Here is a 14777-nt window from a genome sequence, read left to right as displayed (position 1 = left end):
GGCAGGAACATCTAAGGTGAATTTTGAAGGTCAGGTTGGAAGAGAACACTGCTTCTCTAATTTAGCTTTAACTGCTTAACTAACATATAGACTAGATCCAGTAATTTCCCTTCCTCAACAACTTTTCATCGAGCTCTTCAAGTACTATTACAAAGAACTTCCACAACAGGCATAAAAAATACAAAGAATTGAACAGTGCAATGTAGTGCATGGCCTACTATCATTTATGCAAAAAAGAGAAAATGAATAAAAATAAACACAGTTGTTTTTACATACATAAAAAAATCTCTGGAAAGATACCCTCTGTCTAGTAATGTTTGTGGAGAGGGAAACTAGCTGGGCATTGGGAGATGGGGTGGAAGTGAAACTTTTCACTACATAATCTATAATACTTTGGGGGCTTTGAACCAGGCAAATATAAGTATGGAAAACACTTAAATACTTGCCTTATTTAATAAAACCCTTTCTATCCCTGCCCCACACCACACTTTTTATTTTAGCATGACATTCAAGGCTTACGTACTATTTTAGCTCATGTCTGTTTATAATCTTCTACACACTCTGTAATCTAAATACTGCTTTCCTCACTTTTTAGCAAGGTTTGTTAGGGACAGTTATGTGTGCTAGAACAGTAGCTTCCAAAATTTTTTGAGAAACCCCAGTAAGAAATACATTTTATGTCATGATCCACTGTACCTAAAATAAATGTATGTGCCCTGGCCTGTGTGGTCAGAGCACAGGCCTGGGTTGCAGGCTCAATTCCCAGTAGGGTGAGTGCAGGAGGCAGCCAATCAATGTTTCTCTCTCCTTCTCCCTTCTTCTCTCTCAAAACATCAATACTAATTATTTTAAATAAATAAATAAGTAAATAAATGTATATAAAACAAAATCTTCATGAAACTACACTGAATCATTATTATGCGTTATATTCTCTGATATTTTCTATTTTATTTCTTAAAAAATCTGCTAGTCACAAACTACTAATGTCATGAACATACTAGAATATAAGCACCTTAAGGGCAAGAACTAAGAGGTCACTATATGCCCATGGCTTCTGCCCAGCTTTGCACACAGGAAGCAGTCAATGACTCAACAGGATTGAGTCTTTACTAAGTACTCTCTATCCTATTAGGTGCTGGGATAGAAGCATGCATAAGTTAAATAACTACTTAGGAGTTTGAGATAAGTTCTATTTTATACCAGATATTTGAAATGCACTTTTAGATATGTACTATTATTTTACATTTTACTGAACACTTTGGAAATCCCTGGAAGTTTGATCTAGAATAATTATTACAAAAATAATCTCATTTCACAGGCAACTATTTGTATTAAACAGATTTTAGGTAGAGTTATACAATTCCTTTAAGTAAAACTATCTTTTCACTTAAGCTCACAATCATTACTGGTAAAAATGCTGCCTTAAATCCTCTTTTAAGGTAATTTGGTATAAAATAAAAACATTCTTCCTCCAGCCCTAACCAGTTTGGCTCAGTGGATAGAGTGTCAGCCTACGGGCTGAATGGTCCCAGGTTCGATTCCAGTCACAGGCATATATAAAGTGAAATGCAAAACTATAAAAGGTGAAATTTGATGCTTTGAGGAACATAGAATTTAAGAAACAGCAAAAGCAAAGATTACATTTGGAACAGGGAAGGAGTAGAAATGAGGGTGAGAAGATTAGAATTAAAAAAAGATTACTAAAATAAGGATAAACAATACAAAGACACAAAAAATAAAGAATTAAACATAGTGCCCTGGCTGGGTGGCTCAGTTGATTGGAGCATCATCTCCTATACTAAAAGGTTGTGGGTCCAATTCCCAGTCAGGGCACACACCTAGGTTGCAGGTTCAATCCTTGGTAGGGGGCATATGGGAGGCAACCTATAGATGTTTCTTTCTCTTTCTCTCCCTTTCCCTCTCTAAAGTCAATAAACATATCCTTGGGTGAAGATTAAATAAAAAAGAATTACACATAGTAAGGGAGGAAATCTAGAAATTTTTCTGATTTAACCATGCCAGAAATAAGAAAGATAGTAAATACCCACCAGGGTGCTGAACTCTGGTCATTGGGCTAATGGGTTGCATGTTGTTTTTCAACCCATATGTTTAAAAAAGCAAAATACATCAAAAAAACTTTTCAACAACTGATACAGAAATAAAACCTACATTAACTCTCTTTTTACATCTAATAAAAATGACTAACAATCACTCTAGCCGGTTTGGCTCAGTGGATAGAGCATCAGCCTGCGGACTGAAGGGTTCCAGGCTCTATTCTGGTCAAGGGCACCTACCTCAGGTGTAGGCTTGATCCCCAGCCCCAGGTTGGGCATGTATGCAACCAATCTATGTGTCTCTCTCACATCGGTATTTTTCTCTCTCTCTCTCTCTCTCTCTCTCTCTCTCTCTCTCTCTCTCTCTGTCTCCCCCATCCCTTATACTCTCTCTAAAAATCAGTGGGAAAATATCCTCAGATGAGAAATAAAAATAAAAATGTTTTTTAAAAAAGATACTCACAATGTATCAAAAACTAAGAATTTGCAGAAAACAAGACAATGAAACCTAAATTATTTTTTTTTACATATAGCAAGGAGAAGTTAATTAAGACTACGATTATCAAGGCCTAAGAATTTATAGTTGCACATTTTTTAAAGTAGCAGGGATGGTATCTTTTAAATATATTTTTTATTGATTTCAGAGAGGAAGGGAGAGGGAGAGAGAGATAGAAACATCAATGATGAGAGAGAATCATTGACTGGCTGCCTCCTGCATGCCCCCTATTGGGGATCAAGTCCACAACCTGGGCATGTGCCCTTTCCAGAATCGAACCCAGGACCCTTCTGTCCACAGGCTGACAATCTATCCACTGAGCCAAACCAGCTAGGGCAGCAGGGATAGTATTAATAATTCAGTAAAAGGAGGAGCAATACGTTCATCTATTAGTGGATACGTAGGTTTTTTCCATATCTTGGCTATTGTAAATAATGCTGCAATGAACATAGGGATGCACATATATCTTTCTAAGTTGGTGTTTTATTTCCTTTAGATAAATACCCAGAAGTGAAATCACTAAGTCGTATCACCTCTGACACGCGTGTCATAGGTTCGCCATCACTGGTCTACACTGTAAGGTCTTCACATTGTCACCTCCTCTTCCAGTTAGCTACAGAACTTCTATTTGAGGAGGCACTGTGGTCATTGCCAAGATGGGCAATGGAGAGAAACATTGATGTGAGAGAGACAGATTGATTGGTTGCCTTCCACACGTGGCCCAACCAGGACCAGAGATTGAACTTGCAACCCAGGTACATGCCCTTGACCAGAATTGAACCTGCAACCTTTCCGTGCGAGGGCCAACATTCTAATCACTGAGCCACACTAGCCAGGGCTGGCAGTTCTATTTTTAAGGAACCTTCATACTTTTTTTCCATAGTGGATACACCAATTTATGTTCTCCCCAACGGTGCAGGAGAGTACCCTTTTCTCCACATCATCACTAACACTTATTTGTTGTCTTTTTGAAAATAGCCATTCTGACAAGTATGAGGTGATATCTCATTGTGGTTTTGATTTGCATTTCCCTAATGCAGTGATTTTCAACCATTTTCATCTCATGGCACACATAAACTAGTTACTAAAATTCTGTAGCACACCAAAATATATATGTATATTATAAAATGTTGAAAATGGCTGCCCTGCCCTAGCCGGTTTGGCTCAGTGGATAGATTGTCAGCCTGTGGACAGAAGGGTCCTGGGTTCGATTCTGGAAAGGGCACATGCCCAGGTTGTGGACTTGATCCCCAATAGGGGGCATGCAGGAGGCAGCCAATCAATGATTCTCTCTCATCACTGATGTTTCTATCTCTCTCTCTCCCTTCCTCTCTGAAATCAATAAAAAAATATATATTAAAAAAATGGAAGCTTGTTCAAAAAATTTGCTGCCCTAATGATTAGAGATGTTAAGCATCTTTTCATGTGTCTGTTGGTCATCTGTATGTCTCCTTTGGAAACAACCTATGAGTTCGTCAATAGATGAATGGATAAAGAAGATGTGGTACACACCACACACAGGAAAATTATTCAACCATAAAAAAGAATGAAAACTTGCCATCTGTGACAAAATGAATGGACCTAGAGGATATGATGCTAAGTGAAATAAGTCAGAGAAAGACAAATACTGTATGATTTCACTTATATGTAGAATCTAAAAACAAACAAACAAAAATAAACAAAACAGAAACAGATTCCTACAGAAAACTGATAGTTGACAGAGGTAAGGGGCTTATAAGATGGGTGAAAAAAGTGAAGAGGGCTAAGAGATACAAACTTCCAGTTATAAAATAAATAGGTCATGGGGATGTAATGTACAGCTTAGGGAATATAGTTAATAATATTGTAATAACTCTGTATGGTGATAGATGGTAACTAGACTTATTGTGATCATTTTATAAGGTATACAAATGTCCAATCTCTATGTTGTACTCCTAAAACTAATATATCAACTATAATAAAAGAGGAGCACTACATAACATGAAAGACTAAGTTTAAAAACACCAACAGTGACAAGTTAAACGTACATAAAATATAATATAGAACATACCCATCTCTGCTAAGAATCTAACTGCTCTCCTATAACCATTGGCTGGTTAATTAAACAACCAGATTTTACAATGGATAATAACCTATATGCTGAAATGGAAAAACTATTTGCTTCCAGTCTTGTGGTCATTTACTCAATAAATTAATCATTAATAGAAAGGTTCATTAAGACTCATTTCACAAAAAGCTAACCAAACAAGAGTTCCCGTTATTAATATAGACAAAGTTATTTTCATCGGAATTAAAGTATGGACTAGGCTTGCCTCTAAAGATAACAGCTAGGCATTTATATTAAGAATAAATGTTGCCCTAGCTGGTTTGGCTCACTGGATAGAGCATCAGCCTGTGGACCAAAGGGTCCTGGGTTCGATTCCGGCCAAGGGTACGTACCTTGATTGCAGGCTCCTCCCTGGCGCAGGCCCTGGTCGGGGCTCCTGCAGGAGGCAACCAATCGATGTGTTTCTCTCACATCAATGTTTCTCTCTGTTTTTCCCTCTCTTCCACTCTCCCTAAAAATCAATGGAAAAATCTCTTCGGGTGATGATTAACCAAATAAATAAACAAACAAACAAACAAACGTTACACTTGCATATATAAAAAACTGAAAAAATACAGATGTAACCAGCTTGGAGAATGGTAGATAATTTAAAAACACTACACAGCTATTCATACAAAGGCTGAAAATATGAGGAAAATAACCCCATTATCTAAAATATTACTTAGTAAAAAAAAAAATCACATACCAATACCAAAATTCCAATTATTAAGCTACCACATGTAAAAACAAGGTACATTCTTGAGAAAGTGCAGAGGGACACTGTTCCTAGAGATCTCTCTCTTTTTCTATTATTTTCCAATTTGGCTAATGGTATCTACTGATACATATTTAGAATGTAATCTATCCATTCAGACAGCTGTTCTGGTTCAGTGTGGATTTAGAATTTGAAAACATGTGGCTTTAGAGTTGTATAATAAAATGTAATATAAGACAGGTATCTTTTTTAAAGACTCAAATATTTATATTATTATTATCATCATCACCATCCATGACACCAGAACATATAGAGCAGGCACCGTAGTAAGTACTTTTTCACAGTATTTTATTTAAAATTAAACAACCTTGCTATATAGGTTGTGTTAGTTTTCCCCATTTTTTAAATGAGGAAACCAAGGCTTAGAGAAGTAACTTGCCTAAAGTTATCATGAATGGTTGATCTCTAATCTAAAGCAGGCTGATCAACTAAAAAGAAGTACATTTAACCATACTCCTATCTGTAGTCAATTAAAAACCAACTAACAAAAAAAAAAAAATCCAAACCAAAACAACATTAACCATTGCCTCACTCTTACGGGGTTCCAGGTTGTCAAGGAAAGATTATTATTATACTCAGGTAATAATGTCATTTAAAAATAACTTTTTTAAAAAGATAACAAAAATAAATAAATAAATAAAAATAACTTTTATCCCTAGCCAGTTTTGCTCAGTGGATAGAGCACTGCCCTACGGACCAAAGGGTCCTGGATTCGACTCCAGTCAAGGGCAAGTACCTGGGTTCCAGGCTAGATCCCAGACCCTGGTCTGTGCACATGTGGGAGGCAAACAATTAGTGTGAGAGAAATGCATCAATATTTCTCTGTCTTGCCCTCTCTCTTCTACTCTCTCTCTGAAAATCAATGGAAAAATATCCTCGGGTGAGGATTACAAAAATAAAATAAAATAAAAATAAAAATTGCTTTTAGACTGGGCCGGCGTTGTTCAGTGGTTGAGCATCAGAAGGTCGAGGTTCAATTCAGGGTCAGGACACATGCCTGGGTTGTGGGGCTCGATCCCCAGTGTGGGGTTTGCAGGAGGCAGCCAATCAATGATTCTCTCTCATCATTCATGTTTCTCTCTCTCCCTCTCTGAAATAAATAAGTACATATATATATTAAATATGTGTATATATTTAATATATATTAAAATCACTTCTAAAAGACTACCTCTGCATACTGCAAATGCACTCAGAAAAGCATGTTCTTTTCTAGAAATTAAAAAAATTAGGAGCAGTACATGCAATCCACATTAGGGACTTTCATGCTTAAGCTTTAAAGCAAAATGATTTTACAAACAGAAAAAAGTTCTGCATAGACATATGTCATATAAATGGTGACATCAGGAATAGAGAGAGGGTCGGATGGATAATGAAAGGTTTGGAGAACTTTTGTTTGGTACACTATATACTTCTATATTGTTTCAATTTTAAATTACATTTCAACCAGTCAAAATCAAACAAACACCTGAAATACAGATGGTATGAAATAATTTTACTTCCTTTATCCTTTTTTGAACTTGAACATCTCAAAATAATCTTTCTGAGAATCCAAAGAAGCATTTATAAAATTATGATAAAAAACAACAAAAGATCTTTCCCTGCCAATAGAGCTCTTGCAAACATGGTGAACGTTCCTAAAACCCGCCGAACTTTCTGTAAGAAGTGTGGCAAGCACCAACCCCACCAAGTAACACAGTACGATAAGGGCAAGGATTCTCTGTATGTGCAGGGGAAAGCGGCATTATGACAGGGAGCAGAGTGGCTATGGTGGGCAAACTAAGCCGATTTTCGGAAAAAAGACTAAAACTATAAAGAAGATTGTGCTGAGGCTTGAATTCGTTGAACCTAACTGCAGATCTAAGAGAATGCTAGCTATTAAGAGATGCAAGCATTTTGAACTGGGAGGAGATAAGAAGAGAAAGGGTCAAGTGATCCAGTTCTAAGCGTCATATTTTGTTTTATTATACGACAATAAAATCTTGATATGTTCAAAACAACAACAAAAGAGCCCTAGCAGGTTTGGCTCAGTGGATAGAGTGTCGGCCTGCAGACTAAAGGGCCCTGGGTTCAATACCAGTCAAGGGTACATGCCTGGGTTGCGGGCTTGATCCCCAGTAGGGGGCGTACAGGAGGCAGCTGATCAATGATTTTCTCTCATCATTGATGTTTCTCTCTTCCTCTCTGAAATCAATTAAAAAAATGTTTTTTAAAAAAGAGCTAGACACAACTGCTTTTAAATTTAGTATAGCAGCTATAGTAAATTACTATGAAAAAAGCAAATAGTGAAAAGTTATAATACTGCCTTAGCCAGTTTGGCTCAGTAGTTAAGAGCTTTGGCCTGCAGACTGAAGGGTCCCAGGGTGTGATACAGTCGGGGGCATGCAGGAAGCAGCTGATCAATGATTCTCTCCCCTCATTGATGTTTCTCTCTCCCCTTCTCCCTTCCTCTCTGAAATCAATAAAAATATATTTAATTAAAAATTATAACACTGATTTTAGGTAGAACAATGCAATTGAACAATAGCAGGTAATAATTCTGAAGTACAAGAAACAAAAAACATAAAAATATAAGCTATGTGCTCTTAAAACACAAATGGATTTAACAGAATCAATGTATCAGAAAAAATATTTTTGAACCCAAAAGCTCTAGAAAAATATTCAAGGTAAAGTAACAAAGTAAATTAACAACCAAAATCAATGTCATAAATATGAACTAAAGAAAGTACATCATAGGTGCCCATCAGCAGATGAGTGGATTAAAAAACTGGGTACATCTACACAATGGAATACTACGCTGTGGTAAAAAAAGAAGGAATTCTTGCCATTTGCAACAGCATGGATGGAACTGGAGAGCATTATGCTAAGTGAAATAAGCCAGTCAGAGAAAGATAAATACCACATGATCTCACTCATTTGTGGAATATAGAGAACATCATAGACTGATGAACAGGGACAGAGCCAAAGACAGAGAAACAGCAATCAGACTATCAATCCCCAGAGGGAAAGTAGGGGAGGGTGGAGGTAAGGGGAAGAGATCAACTAAAGGACTTGTATGCATGCATATAAGCCAAACCAATGGACACGCACAATGGGGATGAGAGCATGAGTGGAGGTGAGGGAGGTTGGGGGTTAATGGGGGGATGAGAACACATTTGAAATACCTTAACCAATAAAGAAATTAAAGATAAAAAAGTACGTCATAGAAATTAAAGAAGCTGTACACAGTGTATCCAAATAAACACCCTATATATGCACAAATGAAAAAAAATCACCTTTGATAACAGAGTCTTTTCTCCTAAAGTAAAAATATTTGCTTTAAACACTGCACTATTTAAAGGGCTATGGTGTATTGGTGAGGCAGCATGGTAGGAAAAGTGCACTGAAGTAGAAACAGAAACTTGGGCATCTTCATTTGAGTCCCCTGCTGTATCAATATATGACTATGGGCACATTATTTAACTTCCCTGAGACTCAGTTTCCTCATTAGTAGAATAAGGATAATAATTACTACCCTATCTACTTCACAAAGGGTTTCTATAATGCTTAAATGATATGAGATGAACCTTTATAGGCTGCCATGTGCACTCTACGAAGATATTAGACCACATGATCTCTTAAGGCCTAACTCTTAACTCTGTAATTTTACTTTTATTGTTGTACAAATGAGGAGCCATGTAAGGAATCTACCAACCTAGCCAAATGAAGTGGGTTTATCCTGAAGCAACAGCTGAGGTACTACTACTACTACTACTACTACCTGACACATAGCATTATAATACATAAGGTATCAACACTGTAATGCTTATGGTATTATACAGCATTATTACCATGTGTTGGGCATTGTTCTTATTGTTTTGCATGCATTGACTCATTTAATTTTCACAGCAACAGAAAATGGTGATCTCACCACTGACAAATCACAAGTGAAAAGGCCACACTGGCTTATGAAATAAGTTTGACTTATATTTCTATATATCATAGTGCTTCAAGGTATTTTTCACATTTTATTTGATTCTTATAAGCAACCCATGAGGTAAATAGGACAGGTATTTTTCCCCCTATGTTACAGAGGAGGAAACCAAAGCCGGGTTCCTTGCCCAAGATCAAAAGGGTAATTGCAATCAAAACTAGATCCTAATCTAGGATTTTTCAATCACCATACTACCTCTGCAACTAAAATGTACAGATGAGCCCTGACTGGTGTGGCTCAATTGGTTGAGTGTCTTCTCATGTACCAAGAGGGAACAGGTTTGATATCCCCTCAGGGCACATGCCCAGGTTGCAGACTTGAATCCCAGCAGGGGCATGCAGGAGGCAGCCAATCATGTTTTTCTCCCTCCCTCTCTCTCTAAAATCAATAAAAACATATTTAAATAAATAGATAAAATGAACATATATGAAACTATGAATTATGATCAACCCAACATAATTTCTTACAAGCTACTTATTAATGTAAAAACTCTAACTACTGGAGTCTGAAATATTTGAATACAAAATTGTTGCTATAATGCGAAATAATTTCTTGAATTGGTTGTGTCAAAAATATAGTATGGCAGCCCAGCTGGCATAGCTCAGTGGTTGAGAGTGGTTGAAGCAGGAGGTCATGGTTTGATTCCCAGTCAGGGCAGTAGCCCGGGTTGCAAGCTCAATCCCCAGTGTGGGGTGTGCAGGAGGCAGCTGATCAATGATTCTCATCATTGATGTTTCTCTCTCCCCTCCTCTCTGAAATCAATAAAAATGTATTTTAAAAAAATACAGTAAGGCATCCCTGGCCAATGTGGCTCAATTGGTTGGAAAATCATCCGGTACACCAAAAAGGTGGCAGGTTTGATTCCTGATCAGGGCACATACCCAGGTTGCAGGTTCTATCCCTGGTCGGGGCGCATTCGGGAGGCAACTGATCTATGTTTCTCTCTCCCTTCCTTTCCATAAAATCAATTTTAAAAATTCAGTAGGACAAAATAAGTTGGTAGCAAGAAGTCTAAATTATTAATTGTTCTTAAGAGTATATTTAAATTAAACACTTCAAGTACAGACCCATTGCTCAGCAAGAAAAACAAACCTGGACCTCACGCCAAGTTGCTAGGCTACAACCTGCAGCTCATTTTTTTGGGTAAGGTGTGTCCCAGAAGGTAAGAAGAACATAAAAAGAAAAGAAATGTCAAAAGGCTAACAGGAAGGAGGTAGACAAATGTATATGGAGAATATCTGCATTTTTTTGAGGCCTTTCCCATAGGTGAGTAACACAACTTAGCAAGTACAACAGAAGGACATGTCACCAGAAATCACCTTTGGGATTCAGGTATAGGTAAAACTCTATTATATGAAAGTACTCCTAATTGTAAACCCTAATCAGGAGATAAGCCCAATTTATACCAATATGACTGTACCCATAGCTTATTAAAGTGTGCATAAATTAATAAGAAATTGTAATTTGAGGGGAGCCAAAAGGCTACATAAGGACCCATATTAGGGAGAACACTTTGTAAAGTATATGATTGTCTCACCACTATGCTATACACATGAAACTAATACAGAATATTAAATGTAAACTAAAACTGAAAAAATTTCTAAATGTAAAACCATAAAGTAAAAGTCATATACATCCACCTCAGTTTACACTGACCAAAGCTGGTTATCCACATTAATACATACCTGATAGAGTTCTTCTAAATTGTACTTAATCGAAGTACTATTCTGGATAGCTTCTACTGCTTCTTTCAGTTTCTGCCATGTTTCATCTGTGTAGTTTTCTGGTAATTTAGGCTTATCTAGATAATATATAAAAAGTTGGTATCAGAATAATATGTAGGGTAGAGTAACACAACTTATCAGAGCAACAGAAGGATCCATAAAATACAATAATATTACTACTTTTTAAGGGTAAATTGTGATCTTTATAATTATTACACCTGAATAGTAAAGTAACCGCTGTATTTAGGCTTAGTATAAAGAATAAAGTTTGAAATGGGAGAATACTATTTAAGTCATTTTGAGTCACCTTTTAAAACTGAAAGTGAGGTTTCTTTCTACTATTGACTGTATTGTTTCAAAAAATAAAAATTCAAGAATGACAAATACAAAAAGCAATCCTGATCTTATTCCATCATGTGTAAAACCTCAGTCAGTCAACATGAATTTTATACCTGAGTTTTAAAATACTGAGAACCTATTATGTACAAGGTACTTTATAAACATCTTAATTTTTCTAATAATGCCTTGAGCAAGGTATCTTTTTCCCTATTTCACAACTGAGAAAACTGAGGCTGGATGATTTGAGTAAGGTTTGCCCAAGGTCACTATAGTTAGTCAGTGGCAAAATTGGGATTCTAATCCAAGTCTCTTTGGCCCCCACATTTATGCAGGGTCTACATAAATGGAGACAACCATCTTTAATTCAGGTTTGAATTTAAACTACATTTATAAGCACAGTGAAATTTTTAAAAATCAAAACACCCCAATGACTTCAGAACCTATGTAGTATTTTCAGAAAGGAAAGGAACATATTAATCCAGGCTTTAAATTTCCTTTATTAGCAACGAGTATTTTTTTTAATTAAAACATCTAAATGCTTTAATAATGTTTTCTATTTAAGAGGGAGAGAAAAAATCCAAACAAAATCTCTGAAACCAGTATACAAATGCATTAGGATCATAGCTCATCCCTTAAAAAACCCTTGGCTATTAAAACAATGTATTTTAAGTGAAACAGTGAACACATTAGTCAATTGTAATTTATATCTACTTCAGAAAAGTCTACTATTAAATTAAGAAGATTACAACACTCTTGAGAGCCTGGGAATGGAAGAGGAGTGACAGAAAAGAAAAGGTTAAAAATAAACACTATAACCCCCTACTTGAGACAAAATAGAGCATTTCCTGATTTCCAAATTAATGTTGAAAACACAAGCATGGGAAATCTATTTTCCCAATATTGATATTTAGTCACAAGGCACTAATCTGGTAATTACTTTAGTTCATTCATTTACTTCTCCATTTAACAGTTTAGCATCTATTACTTGCCAGTTAAGAGTGTTGAAAAAGTCAGAAAAATAGAAACACAGCCAACAGATGCAAACTAATGCAGCTCAATTGACATTTTTTAAATCGCTAATTTTATACTTGTATCAATGTATTCATAATACTCTCAATCACATATATCAAACAGAAAAATGAACAAATGTTCTGAAAAGCTGCAGGTCAGTACTTTAAAAGCCATTTTAATGATAAAATATAGGTATAGTAATTTTTCCTATCTTTAGACTAGTGGTAAAGAGAGTTACTACTTCTGAGTATATACAGCATTTTTCACTTCCAAACCCTACCTTTGGAAAGAAATGCAGAGGTCATAAATATTTTTCTCCAAATACTGCTTCCACAGTGAGTTTCAAGAATACAGTATTCAACATGAATCTAACTATAAATCTTTGAGCTTGAAATGATCATCATTGCTACCTGCATTTCTAGAAACTGGAGAATGTGGCCTACTGGAGCACAAAAATTAAAAATCCTAGCAGTGCCAAGACTATGTACCTGAAATAAAGAAAGCTCTTTAGAATATAAATCTCTCACCTGTAAAATCCGGATCACTCATACCGAATGTCAATATTATAAGGAATAACAGATTAGCTACAATAAGCTGAGATAGATCTCAAAATCCTGCACAGAAACACCCAGTGTATGCTTCAGCACCAGGATACCAACCACCCCCGGAAAATGAACCCTCCACCCAAAAAAGGACCTCCCTCCACCTCATTGATTATGCATAAAACATTAGGCCACCTCTAATCAGTTTAATATATTAACATAAATAGGCACGTGACTGCTCAAGTGTCAAATTCTTAGGTGATTATGGATTTTAGCCTTGGTTACCTTTAAAGTTCTTGATCACTAACTTCTTAGCAGAGCCAGGCTTGCTGTTAGCAAAGCTAGAGACGGTGGTAGAAGATTTAGCCAGGCCGTTAGCGTGATGCCCTGAAGCCACAGAAGAGATTAATATACTCTTATTTTTAACTTGCTGCTGCTGAGATGTTGCAGCAGTTGGTGAAGATGAGGAGGAGGAGGAGGAAGATTCCTCAGCCATCTTCGCATCAAATCCTACAAACTCCAGGGTGTCTTCAAACCGCAGCTTCTTCTGTATCGGTACGTGGCTGGAAGCAGCTAAGGGAACCCCCACGCAGAAAGACGAGGTTGAAGGGGATGCCGAATCCCTAGGTGGTAAAGGAGGAGTAGAAGAGGAGGGAGAGGTGGAATCAAAGTCGTCTCTCTCGTTACTACTGTTACTGCCGCTGCTGCTGCTGCTATTTAACTTTCTCTTCTTGGCAGAGGTGGGCGGAGTGGTGCTGGTATTACCATCAGTGGCAGATCTGACCTCCTGAGCAGCAGCAGCAGCTGAGGGATTGGGGGAAGAAAAACCTGTTGGAAACATGAAAATAGCGCGGTCAACAGGCAGAGGAGCATCAAAAACCTACGTTTATGTGCCTGCGTGCGTGTCGGAGAGAAGGTGGCAATGCTAGAGGGGGAAGGGAAGAAAGAAGAGAGGAGAAACACAGAGGACAAGAAGGAAAGTGAAGGGGGGGTTACACCGGGGGGATGGGAGGGTTTGGGAAGGCGGATAGGCTGACACCAGGAGCGAACAGAACAAGGGGGGAGAGCGAATGAGAAGGCAGACAGGTAAACGGCCAAACCGTCCGCCTTTCCTGCTTTTCGGTCTCTCTCTCCCCCCCTTGCTGCAGGAGCGACTCAGTGAGTCTGTGAGGCGGCAGCTCCTCCCCTCTTCTCTCCCTCTAGGAGGGAGGGGAGCTGCCCTGGTTGGGGGGAGGGGGAGCGAGCCGGGGCTTGTTATTGTCGAGAGCACGAGAGGCTAAAGATGGCGCTACTTCCGGTCACGCGGCAGCGAGAGCGGGGCGGTGTCAGAACCGGAGAGAAGCACTGCGGTCTCCAGGGGGGCGGAGGAGCTGGCAGGCGGCGGGAAAGCAGCGACCGAGGTGCTCTAGACGCTCGGACTCTAGGGCTCTCGCTCGCTCTCTCCCCTCGCTCGCTCCCCTCACTCTCCCGCCCCGCCGCACTCTCTCGCCCCGCTTCACTCTCCCGCTCCCCCTTCTCACTCTCCCGGGCCCCCTTTCACGCTCCGGCCCCCCTCACTCTCTTGCTCCCTCTTATTCCCTCTCACCCCAAGCCAGGCAGCGCTCTCCTCACCCTGCTCCCGGACAACTCCCAACGTCTCCTTAATGGTCCCGCGGGTAGCTCCGTGCCGCAGCGCTCTTACCGGAAGTGACTGAAGAGATACTTTTCATAGCTCCAGATTGTGAAGCCCCCAGGTCCGCAGGACTTGGGGGGTGTGGGGGAGGGGAAAAGGGGTGAGAGC

At 38.4% G+C, this 14777-nt stretch overlaps 1 protein-coding gene and 1 pseudogene across 1 annotated transcript in view; one reads left to right on the top strand and one right to left on the bottom strand.

Moving 5' to 3' along the window:
* Positions 1-14456, bottom strand: part of CUL4B (cullin 4B) — a 48123-nt gene extending 33667 nt beyond the window's left edge. Inside the window, exons 1-2 of the mRNA XM_006767808.2 lie at positions 13283-14456; positions 11067-11182 (exon numbers count right to left, since the gene is read on the bottom strand). Coding sequence (XP_006767871.1) covers positions 11067-11182; positions 13283-13838 — 672 coding nt within the window. The 5' untranslated portion in view covers positions 13839-14456. The remainder of the gene's footprint in view (positions 1-11066; positions 11183-13282) is intronic.
* On the top strand, positions 6917-7356 carry LOC107183758 (annotated as a pseudogene).
* Positions 14457-14777: the final 321 nt, after the last annotated feature.

The sequence above is a fragment of the Myotis davidii genome, unplaced genomic scaffold (genome assembly GCF_000327345.1).
Source record: "Myotis davidii unplaced genomic scaffold, ASM32734v1 scaffold500, whole genome shotgun sequence".
Classification (NCBI taxonomy): Eukaryota; Metazoa; Chordata; class Mammalia; order Chiroptera; family Vespertilionidae; genus Myotis; species Myotis davidii.
Note: the sequence above shows the minus strand (reverse complement) of the source record. Positions and strands in the feature narration are given on the sequence as shown.